Source organism: Zootoca vivipara, chromosome 6 (genome assembly GCF_963506605.1).
Source record: "Zootoca vivipara chromosome 6, rZooViv1.1, whole genome shotgun sequence".
Lineage (NCBI taxonomy): Eukaryota > Metazoa > Chordata > Lepidosauria > Squamata > Lacertidae > Zootoca > Zootoca vivipara.
The window spans coordinates 21,825,083-21,836,507 of record NC_083281.1 but is presented as its reverse complement, the minus strand read 5'-3'; the positions used below and the strand labels follow the sequence as shown (position 1 = coordinate 21,836,507).

The 11,425-nt window shown below is 50.2% G+C and overlaps 1 protein-coding gene across 14 annotated transcripts in view; it reads right to left on the bottom strand.

The window, feature by feature from the left end:
- Nucleotides 1-538: 538 nt before the first annotated feature.
- The window catches only part of ARHGEF1 (Rho guanine nucleotide exchange factor 1), a 51,828-nt gene continuing 40,941 nt past the window's right edge, over nucleotides 539-11,425 (bottom strand). For 11 of the 14 annotated variants that reach the window (XM_060275600.1, XM_060275606.1, XM_060275610.1 and 8 more), the window contains 8 exons: nucleotides 9,383-9,470; nucleotides 8,663-8,764; nucleotides 7,734-7,804; nucleotides 7,436-7,606; nucleotides 6,553-6,723; nucleotides 6,264-6,436; nucleotides 5,502-5,599; nucleotides 539-4,447 (listed from right to left, as the gene is read on the bottom strand). In XM_060275600.1, the coding sequence (XP_060131583.1) occupies nucleotides 5,522-5,599; nucleotides 6,264-6,436; nucleotides 6,553-6,723; nucleotides 7,436-7,606; nucleotides 7,734-7,804; nucleotides 8,663-8,764; nucleotides 9,383-9,470 (854 nt within the window). In that variant the 3' untranslated portion in view covers nucleotides 539-4,447; nucleotides 5,502-5,521. The remainder of the gene's footprint in view (nucleotides 4,448-5,501; nucleotides 5,600-6,263; nucleotides 6,437-6,552; nucleotides 6,724-7,435; nucleotides 7,607-7,733; nucleotides 7,805-8,662; nucleotides 8,765-9,382; nucleotides 9,471-11,425) is intronic. The other 3 variants (XM_060275604.1, XM_060275613.1, XM_060275607.1) reach the window with 2 other exon arrangements.

Below are 11,425 nucleotides of genomic sequence, written 5' to 3'. Positions count from 1 at the left end.
TGCTCATGGGTGAGAGGCCAGGAACGAAACAAGGTGGCAGTTCGAAGCCTGACAAGGAACAAAGGAAGAGATTTAACAGTATAGGCACTTGCATGGTATAGGGATGAGTGACTCTTTCAATCCCAAGGGCTACATTTCTTCATGAGAAACTGTCTAGGGCAGGCATAGGCAAACTCGGCCCTCCAGATATTTTGGGACTACAACTCCCATCATCCCTAGCTAACAGGACCAGTGGTCAGGGATGATGGGAATTGAAGTCTCAAAACATCTGGGGGGGGCCGAGTTTGCCAATGCCTGGTCTAGGGGGTGCCTGCAACTGAGTGGAAGGGGAACGATTTAAGCTCTTCCTTCTGTGCAGCAGGCTATATATTCAAGTTACACAGGAGTCAGAGTTCCATGTGTGCCCAAAAGGCACCGTAACTGAAGGGCACGTTCCGTCCAGGCAAAATCAGAGAGTTGAAGGGACACCCCTCCCCCAAGGATCATCTGGCCCAGCCCAATGCAATAAATGAGACATGAAACGCAAATGCATGCTGTATTCCAACCACAAAGGCCGCTGCGATTAATATAGCTTTTTAATTTGGCATCTTTTACAAAAGTTATCTTTGGTTCAGTCTCTTCCTCGCCTCTCCTACACGTACCTGTAACCCTCCTGTAACATACAAAAAGCCTCCGATTTCCCTCTACGTAAGGTGCGGGAAGGAGAACCGAGGGGCCCACGACTCCTGTGCTCAAGATAAGCAGGAGGGATGTGGAATCCAGGATCCCTTCTACCCCATCCTTATACAGAGTGGAAACTCGCCTGATCTCCCCACCCTCCTCTTCTTCTTCTGGCTAGTATTTTCACTGCAAACCTCATACAAAAACATTGCCAGGCAGAGGTAACTACACAGATCTCAATCCTCAATTGAACTCAAGGAAAGCAACCCCCGAGCTCAAGTTGAGAGCATTCTCAAGACAGCTGACCACCGATTAGCTACCCCGTGGTTAATTCACACGATTCAGGGGAAGGGGGGGGGAGGATCAAGCAATGGCACAAGTTCCGATTTGTGCGAGTCTATAGACTCAAACTGCTCTTGAAATCCAGTTAGCGACTGAGGCAGCACACTAGGTCAAGAATCCAGAATGTTAAAATGGCAGAGATTGTGAGAATTGCACTCATAAGCATAGGTTTGTTTGTTTTTGAAGAGGGGATTCTATGCTGCCTGATTCAGGCTTCTTTTTTAAAAAGTTTAGGAAGTCAAGCAGAACTTGCTTCTTCCTTAGATTTTCTTTAAAATAGTTGTGCCCCAGACAGGACAGTGCAGAACTTGCATTCCTAACCTTTCCTAGGTGGGGTAGAAGGGTTAAGACAGGAGTGCAGGGCTGGGGGGTGGCCAACACAGCATCCTTCAGATGTTGCTGGACTCTAGCTCCCATCATCTCTGGCTGGGGTTGATGGGAACTGGGAGTCTGAACTGGAGGGCACCACACAGCAGGGGAAAGACATAAATAAGTGCGGCACTTTTGCCTGTGTGGCGCAGCAGCAGGGGAACTAATCCATAGCGCACGATCTTGAGAATGTCTCACGAAAGTACAAAACAGCAATGGTAAAAGACGTGAAAGCAGATCCTGGGGAATGTTATCCCACCCCCACCCCCACCGAGCAGTTTAGGATTTTTATTTCATTTTCTTTCTTTAAGTATGACTTTAAAAAACACCTCATCTGACTGCAACAGATTTGGCAGGGGCTATTATACATTCCATAATACTGGGAAGCCGAGAAGGCCACACTCTTCTCCGAATATACTGGGTATATGCTCTTTGTACAGTAATAAGAAAAAAAAATCCCCTAAAGACTAATATATATAATATCACTCTATATAAAAAAAAACCTCTGGGTTCTTCTTCGCTTTTAGCCCCAGCTGGAGGAGTTAAGACTACTCCCTTATATATATATATATAATATCCCAGCAAAATATTGAGTTTTCTTAAACATACAAGCACATTATGAACAAAAAGTATAAAAGGCACTTGGAAGAACTGGAACGTGTGCAATATCTGTGTAGGTCAGTCTCTGAGGACATCAAGTGGGGGGGGGGGGCAGGCGGCAGGTGTCACTTGACTTTGCCCCCTCACCTCAACCCTTAGGTCTGCCACCTGTCCTCTGCGGTGAAAGCACCACTTGTGTTTATCCCCCTCAAACTAGTTTTAGCAGATGGAATTCTTGCAACCGGAGGAAGGAAACACACCGCAGTTGCCTAGCGAGGACCCATTGCAACCCTCCAGTTGGGCAAAGGGTCCTACAATAGGTGTCTTGGCTGGGGAGGGTGAGCAGAGTTGCTAGAAGCAGCAGCCAGCCCCAAGTCTGGGTGCTCAGCAGCCCTCTACAGGTCCAGAGCCCTCTTGCTCCATGCGACAGACCAGCTTCGAGGACAAGTCCCTTCCATACACAGTCAAAGGGGAATCAGGGGCAGGAGGAGGAATGGGAATGCCCCTGCCAGTCCACACTCAATTCCTGCAAAATACTGCAAAAGGCCAACAACCCCAGCGCTTTGAAGAGCCAAGAGGCCCCGGTTGACTTCTTGATATGGCTCCACCTGCTGTCCCTTCCATGGAACAGCATATCACAGGAGGGCAGCCAAGTGTCCGTGCATTAATTACATTTATAACGGATTAGACCCCAACCCAGGACCTTGTGGTTTTGCTTTCGTATTCTACATCTGTGGCACCCTGTGGCTAAAAGCAGCTTTTATAGTGCTACACGGTGCTGGGAATAACCTGGTCAGCAACACCAAGTGAAAGGCAACCCAGATTCCAAATAATGTGTGCACAAGTGTTATCTAACTGCTCAGGCTTAACCTTGGTATACACATTGTTGGGTCTCAAACTCCAAGATTTCTCAGGAATTCCTAAAGAAAGCAGGGATGTGGTGAGAAAGAAGCTTTGTGGAGGAGGCTGGTTGGGATTTTGCTTTGCTAGCAGGAGCTTGCATTTTAAAAAACAAAACTTTCCACCCCCCGCAATCGAGTTTCTGCACATGCTGGCCAAGTCTTCCGGGTGTCCCTTGAGTTGGGACGAGGGCAGGCTAGAAGGCTCACATGAAACTGCACCCGGCTAGGTTAAGATCAAGCGGCATTTCCAGGGAGGTTGCCTGCCACTACTAATCTGGGGGGAATTTCTTGAGAAGCATTTCTAAGGAACACCAGGGGTCTCCCTTGATCCACCGCTGGAACAACGCTGCCTTCAGACTTACAACTTCAAGCTCATCTCATAATTTTATCTGCCTTTTCTCCTCTCTTCAGAAGGTGGTTATGGCACTGCTGGGGTAGCCCGCCTTCCGTTAGGTTGTGAGCCAGCTGTGAAGGGTCACCCAGCAAGGAGAGACCAGTCTTCTGGGATGGGGATGGGGGTAGGCAGGTGGGTTGGTTTGTGTCGGGGAGAGAACCAGTTTCAGGGCAGCTGATGCAGTTTGCATAAAAACCCAAGGCTTTCCTGCTGTGTGCTTTTGTGTGTGTGTGTGTGTGTGTGTGTGTGTGTGTGTGTGTGTGTGTCAGCTGAATTGGTGCCAAAACAAAAGCACTGTGTGGAATGGCAAGGTAGCATTGGGCCAAGGGATGGAGGGAGACAGCTTTGGCAGGACTGCAGATGTGAATAAATGAGGCAGGAATAGGATAAAAACTCATTCTAGAAAAGTGGGGCGTTTCTGGGGACAGGGAGATGAGTAAAGGCAAGGAAAACCAAGTTAAGTGAGCTAAAGATTTGCCTCCCCATGAAACCGTGGTGATTGCTGCCGCCAAGCGCTTCCTTTTTAAAAGGATCAAATGCCTATTTAGAGGGTTACGTCCATGTGTAAGGCAAGCTTATACCACCAGGATGATTGACAATTTGAGGAGGGGCTAGATATTGTTATCATCATACCCTCCTTGCAAACCTTCCCTGAGATTATTTGGCTGGTCACTTTTGGCAGAAAGGAAGTCAAGTTTGATGTCTCCAGCAGTTAATGTTCTGAATAGGTCTGTGGAGCTCTGAAGCCTACAAGTGCCTTGCACCCCCCCCCCCCCCACCCTTATCTTTGGTCCACTAGACAGCTGCCACAGGGACCCAGTTTTTTAATTCGCCTCTCTTTGGGACAGACACCACAAATTACTCCCATAGCTAAAGAAAAAGCTCTATGGCCTGACGACATAGCTAACCCCACCCCTCAGGAAGGGTTTGACCCCCTTACTCACATGCAGTTCCGCAGCCTCTAAATATGGCCCCCTATAGCGTGGTCTAGGTAGAATATATATATATATGTATATATAATATATATTTATAACCCCGGAATCTTTCCCTGCATTATAAATCCTCTATACAAAAAGCAGTGTAGGCCGCACTTGGTTGCTGGTGTTGGAGGAGGAGGAACATCTGGCTGGAGAGAGCGGTTGGCAAAAAAGATCCCTTTTCCTCCCTGTTAAAGACAGGCCTGGAGAGGGGAAAGACGACATAGAAAGCCATTAAGACGACGGTGAGAATGGGGCAGCAGCAAGCAGCGATGTCACTCGAGTTTGGAACTGGAGCGGGTGGGGCACTTTAAGAAATGCACTTGTTTGCTTTGGAGCCCGAGCTCAAACCCCGACTAAAATTCAGGCCCCCTTCATAACGCTTGGCAAATTTCCTGCTTACTTGTTCTCCTGCACCTTCTCTGTCCTTTCCCATACAAGTCTGCCTGGCAGTGACAGGAAGGAATCGCACAGAGGCCCTTCCTCCCCCACCCAAGGCCCTAGAGCAGGCATCCCCAAACTGCGGCCCTCCAGATGTTTTGGCCTACAACTCCCATGATCCCTAGCTAACAGGACCAGTGGTCGGGGAAGATGGGAATTGTAGTCCAATACATCTGGAGGGCCGAAGTTTGGGGGTGCCTGCCCTAGAGGCATCCTGGACTGCTAGGAGCCATGGGAAATACAGTTCCCGTGGCCCCCAATATTCCTAACTACATTTCACTGGTTCCTGGTTGCTATGGATACATGTCGGGCCTACCAGACCCTTCCCACCCTCCTGCCGTTCCACTCACAGGCCCCCACTGCCAGGTACATCTGAACAAGAAAGGATGGGAGGGTTAGGGGTCCGGAGGTTGGGGAGCAGAGAGTTCTCCTGGTGGGCTGATTAAAAACTGGCTCAACAAGCCAGAGGATGTTTGGATAAACAGGCAGCGAGACTTACTACAAGCTAAAAGCACAGCAAATTACACACCCATTTAAAACAAAAAATACCAAATGGGTGGGATTTACATAAAAGTGGCTTGAGCGATTCCTAAACTTCCCTCAGTGGAGGCACTGTTTTGTCTTTTAAATTAAATTTTGAGGCACAAACACGTATTATTATTATTATTTCAAAAACTTGGCTTGCTCAGCCATGAAGCTCATCCTGAGCCAACTGCTGTCTTATCAGCCTAACCAAAGGACACAGGGTGGTGAGAGGAAGCCAGTTATGCACTGAGTTTTTGGGATATCCCGAACTGAGCCTGTTTCTTCCATTACCTTCTCGGCTTGGCCACGCCTCATGTGAAACTGGGCGGCTGAGATGGCGTGAGTTTTCCTATCAGCTGCTGCAGGTGCCAATAATCCGCTTCAATTTCCTAGTACGACAGGCAGACAAACAGATTGAGGAAAATATTCATCGAGAGGGGGAAGGAGGGATGTGGGGACAAGCATATGCAGGCCCGAGTCTCCTTCTGGACACTCACAACTCTCAAGGGTGAGAGGGTTCAACCTTTGCAGCCCAGCCGTTCTAGATCGGCCGACGTGGCGCCCTCTGGATGTTGCTGGACTGCACACAGGAAGAGCTGCCTTATACAGAGTCAGACCACTGGGTCCATCTATCTCAGGCCTGCCTGCACTGACTGGCAGCAGCTCTCCAGGGTTTCAGATGCTGGGGAATTAAACAGGGACCTTCTGCATGCAAAGCAGATGTTCTAACCCACTGAGCTGCAGCCCTTCCCCTCAGGGCAACAGCCCCCTATCAAACCACTGAGCATGCTGGCTTGGACAGCTGGGAGCTGGAGTCGAAGGACACCTGCAGGGCCACGGGCTCCACATTCCTGCTTCAATGGCAAACCCCTGGCACCTTCCTCCCTGCCGGCCTTCACCAGCTTCTGCACTTTCCAAACTACCTTGGAAATTAATATTCCAGGGCTCAGGTTTAGTTCTGCAAGGAAAGCAAACAGGTGCAAAACTGCACAGTAAATTCTGAGCATGCCACATTGGTGTGTGTGCGTGTGTGCCTTTGCAGCCCTCTCTTACCTTCAGACCCTGGATCGCATCTTCTAAAAGCCGCAGGTGATGCTTCACCCCATCAGATTGTTGGTGGGTCAGAATTATGGAACTGGATCCTTCCCTATCCAGGTGCTCTGAGCCCCACTCTGGCTCCAAGGGGCCATTGGGGAGACCTCCTGCCAAGAGGAAGGGAGGGGAATCTATGATTCTATGATGCCTCTCTCTCCCCCCCTCCCCCCCGTTTCCCCCAGCATGCCCCTCTCTCGTCAAGCCCTGGCTGACTTTCCCAGCAGGCACCTGGCTCTCAGACCCCCACCTGGATGCCGTCGGCTGCTGTCTGCCTCCGTCCCATGACCCGTCTCCCACTCCTCTTCCTCTTCTCCCTCGCGGGGGTTCCCGTTCTCTGGTGGACGGTCCACAGGTTCTGCTGCTGGGAAGGCAACCTCTCCTTCCTCCGATACTTGAAGTAGCCTCCTCAGGGCTGATACTGTTAAGGACACAAGTCTGGGTTGAGATTCATCTTCCTTGGGGCTGGGGATGTGGGGGCAGAAGGAATCTCTGCAGAGGGGAGGGGAAAGAATGGAGGAGGGGAGGGGGGAATCCTCCGGCGCTTCAGGTACTGTTGGACTACAACTCCCATCATCCTTTGCCACCGGCCGTGCTGGCTAGAGGCTGAAATCCAACGATATCTGGAGGGCCGCCGATTCCCGCCAGCCCTGGATGATCTATCTGCTTCATGCAATTTACATACCACTTTACTGTAAAGACAAACAAACCTCAAAGTCATTTTAAAAAACCAAAATCAATGATATGCTTAAATCCAGATTAAAAGACATGTCAACATTCTACATCAGGCTTCCCCAAACCTCGGCCCTCCAGATGTTTTGGACTACAATTCCCATCTTCCCCGACCACTGGTCCTGTTAGCTAGGGATCATGGGAGTTGTAGGCCAAAACATCTGGAGGGCCGTGGTTTGGGGGTGCCTGTTCTACATTAGCCTTCTGCAGACCTGGCTAGGGCCAATGAGAGTTGTAGCTCCAAATCTCTGGAGAGCAGCAATTTTGGAAAGGCTGCTCTACATGTCTAGATAGGCTTGCCTAAACGTAAATGTTTTTAAGCAGACACTGAAAAATGCACAGTTGAAGGTGCCTGCCTGGTGTCAACAGGCAGGGAGTTCCAAGGGGGTAGTGTTACATACTTCTGTCCTGTGCGGCAGATGACAGGGCCCCCTGGCCTACGGGTTGGTGCTTGTGCAAGTTCAGCATGTCGTCCAAGATCTCCTCCGTTGCCTTGCCCAGCTTCGGTCCGCTCACAGGGCTGCGCCCCTCGAACTCGGCCCCTTCCAGCATCCCGTCCTTCTCCCGCTCTGCTTTGGGGTACCAAAAGACCAATCGGATCCCTGCTCTCAAAAAGCCCCTTGGAATCCCTGGCTCTGAGCTCAGGAAGAACCTAGAACTCTTGTTTGCCTCCTCAAAACCGCCTGGCCGCAAACTCACCCTCCGAATGCAGGGTCTCCTTGTGGGAGCTGCCGTTCTCCGCGCCGCCCAGCAACCCCTCTGAGTAGCCGCTGAGGGAAAACGAAAAAGTTGTGAGTGCAGATCTATGCCAGCGGCGGGGAAATGGGTTGCACTGACAGGCTGGATCCTTCCTCTCCCCCCCCCCCACAATGAGACAGCCCTTCCAGTGTCAGGGAGCCAGCCAGCAATAAATCACACTGAGTAAGTGAAGTTAACTCTTTAGTAGAAGAAACAAAGCCTGCTCAGAGGAGCCAGGCCTCATGAGCACAGCAACTCTTCTTGGTGGGCCTTGCCCCTATGAGGCAGCTGCCTAAAGCTCCCCCCCCCCGGTCCTTCCCAAGCAATCTAAGACTATGCCAGCACGCCTGTCTTTGCTACTCCCGCTTCATACCACTTCTGGTCCTGGGAGACCAGCAGGGAGGGGAGCGTGTCTCAGCAGGAGGGGGAGACACCCTGACTTCTTCACCAGCCTGACTCCTCTCTGCCTCTTGGCCATCCCTCTCTTGCTTCAGCTTCTGCCTCTGATTCTGCACTTCTCTCTGCCATAGACTTTCCCTGCTCAGTAAACCCTGTTACCTCTTCAGCTTCTGCCACCTCCTCTTCCCAGTCTTCTCACTCTGCCCCCACCTCAAATGCTTCTGCCTGGGTGGGACCTTTCTTTGAACTGTGATACTGCCTCTCACTAGTCTGGATGGAGAGACACTGCATGGAGGTTATGTTTGTAAAACCTCCTGGGTTTTGCATGGCTGGAACGCACAAAAGAAAACGTCCCATCCGCTACCCTCCTCATTTTTGCCTCTGACTTTGCCCCACTTGCTTCTGGCATGCAGGCCCCAGAAAATGCCCCATGTGGCCTTTGGTACGAGAAAGGTTTAGACATTTTCCCTCCCCAGGAACGCCAGGCTTACAAGCTGGGGCTGTGTGGTGAAGACCGACTGTTTGGCACTGAAAGCCGTGGTTTAATGGGGACCTTCAGACAGCCGGCTGTTTCGCTGATCATACTGCACCAGCTAGAAAAGAACAAAAGAAGGGAATCTGGTAAAACAAAAACTGACTGGTTGATTCGACAACAGTTAAGAGGGGCCGGGGCTCACACTGGCCTGGAATCTCCAAACGTGGAAGCCTGGCCCCTTAAATGCCAAATGTACTGCTTATGGCGGAGGCACTTGGAACATGCTCAGAGACACCCATCACTATAAGCCCAGGGAGGAGCCTCAGCTCAAATTAAGAAATGGCATCTGTGAGTATAGAATGGTATACAAATTCTAATAATAATAATAATAATAATAATAATAATAATAATAATAATAAGCTTAAAGACCTTGGTGCTAGGCAAAGTCATATTTTGAAAATTGACCCTGGATTGAAGCTGAGAAAACTGAACCACCCTCGCCTCCAAAACTACCACCCCTCTGTTTCTGCCAACCACTGAATAAACCCAGCCTTCCCCAAACTGGTGCTTTCTAGATGTTTTGGGCTACAACGCCCATCAGCCAGCGAGCCAAAACCTGTAGGGCATCAGGCTGTGGTGGTATTGGCTGGACCAACCCATTTGGTGCTCCAGCAGTCAATGCCCACCTCCCCCCCCCCCAGCCAGCAGCATCTCACTCTCGCCTCCCGTTTCTTACTTCTTCCTTTCCGACACCGTCTGCGCAACCAGCTCATAGATCTGAGCTCCGTCCTCCCAGCTGAAAATCACGTAGAAAGCCTTGATATCTAAGAGGAGAGAAGGAAACGGCAGGTTCAGAATCAAAAAAGAGGAGGAAGACCTATCTCAAAACTTGCACCCAGTGCCGGCCAAGGTTTGCCCAATAGGACGTTTCCAGCCAACCTTCCGGGGGCCGCATGCCAGGGGTAGGCAGGGCCAGAGGTGAAACTGGACGAGTGTAAATGATACCTTTGTACAATAGGCTACACACTTTCCCTCTTGCCTTCCATCCAGGCAAGGAAGAGGCATCATCGGAGTTTCAAGGGCAAATTCTAGCCAGGCAGAAACATTGCAGATGCACTCAGTCGGTACAGCACGAGACTCCTAATCTCAGGGTCGTGGGTTCGAGCCCCACGTTGGCCAAAAGACTGCTACATTGCAGGGGGTTACAGGGATGGCCGACTCCCAAGAGACTGCGATCTACTCACAGAATTAAAATCTGGCAGTGATCTACCCCCTTTTTTGGGTTCAGGTCAAAGTTGTTGAGCTTTTCTTAGGAAGGAGGAAGGCCCATTTTTGGGGGGTTTGGGTCAGTTGTTGAGTTTTTTCAGGGAGGAGGTAAAATGTTGAGCTTTTTTTTAGGGGAGCCACAGTTGTTCAGCTTCTTTGGGGGGAGCCAATGATCCACCAGTGATCTACCGCAGACGTCCGGAGATCTACCAGTAGATCACAATCTACCTGTTGGACATGTCTGGCACCTGAAGACCCTTGCTATGTTTCTATGGGTCAAGCAGTGCCGGTGATGGGCATGGTCTCGGGAGAGTGTCGAGGGCAAGGCAGAGAGGCATGGAGCTTCTCTGTGCCAGAGCTAAGGGGATTCTTGTTCCCATAAGTTCATTGGCTGCCTCTATGTGCAGGCAGGCAGGCAGGCAGGCAGGCAGGCAGGCAGGCAGTGCAGTGGGTGGGTGAGGGAGGAATCCTCACCTGCATGGCCTCTGATTGGTGGGATGTGGAAATTTTCCTGGTTGCATGGTTCCTCCAAACCCCTTACCCAGAGCTTGTGTGGGCTACCATGCCCACAGCACCAGCAGCATATCTTGGGTCCCAGTGTATCAGGAATAGAGAGGATTGCTGTCAATTCATGCCAAATTAATTTTTTTAAAAAACTGCCCGACCTGCATGTAAGTTTGCGTAGGTTGCAGAATTCCGCATTCCTGGCACAGAATTCATGCTGCCTGGGTGCAGATGATGCACGGCCAACAATACAGAGACCGTCTCCAGTCAGGGCAGTGCTTGCAGCAGAATTTTAGATTATTCAAGGCAGGATCTAGGCTGTTTGTGGCTTCCGTCCGAATCTTTTATTTAAAAACAGCATAGGAGACAAGAATGGCCCTGAGCCGAACACTAAACTATTAATAGCTGCTGCAAGGTTTGGGTTTTTTAATTTAGCTTGTACTGCTTGTTCTGTTTCAAGGTTTCCTTTTCTTCCACAACCAAAGAAAGGTAATCATCATACGAAGTTTCCTCAATGCCAGGGAACTGTCCTGCCTAACTAAGAAAAGCCTGCTGGGCCTTCCTTGTAGGTTCCAGCAATCTTGTTCCTGAAGTTCCTTCATTCACTGAGAGAGCCAGCCTGGGGTCTCCCCAAAGGCAAAGCACATGCTCTACCACCGAACAGTATTCCTCCTCTGCTTAAAAGCTTCCTTGGGGGGAACCCCCCCCCCCCACATTCTTAATCTAGTGCTGTGTGACTTAACTTTGGTGCTTCGGTTCCCCCTCACAGCCATGTCCCCTCACAGTCACACCCCTTCAATATTATACAGTCATACAATCACAGAGTTGTAGAGTTGGAAGGGACCCCCAACGGTCATCTAGTCCAACCCCCTGCAATGCAGGAATCCCAACCAAAGCATCCATGACAGATGGCCATCCAACCTCTGCTTAAAAACCCTGCAATGACTGCTTCTAATATTATACAGTAATTTTTCAATATAGTAATAATAATAATAATTTCTGTGCAAAA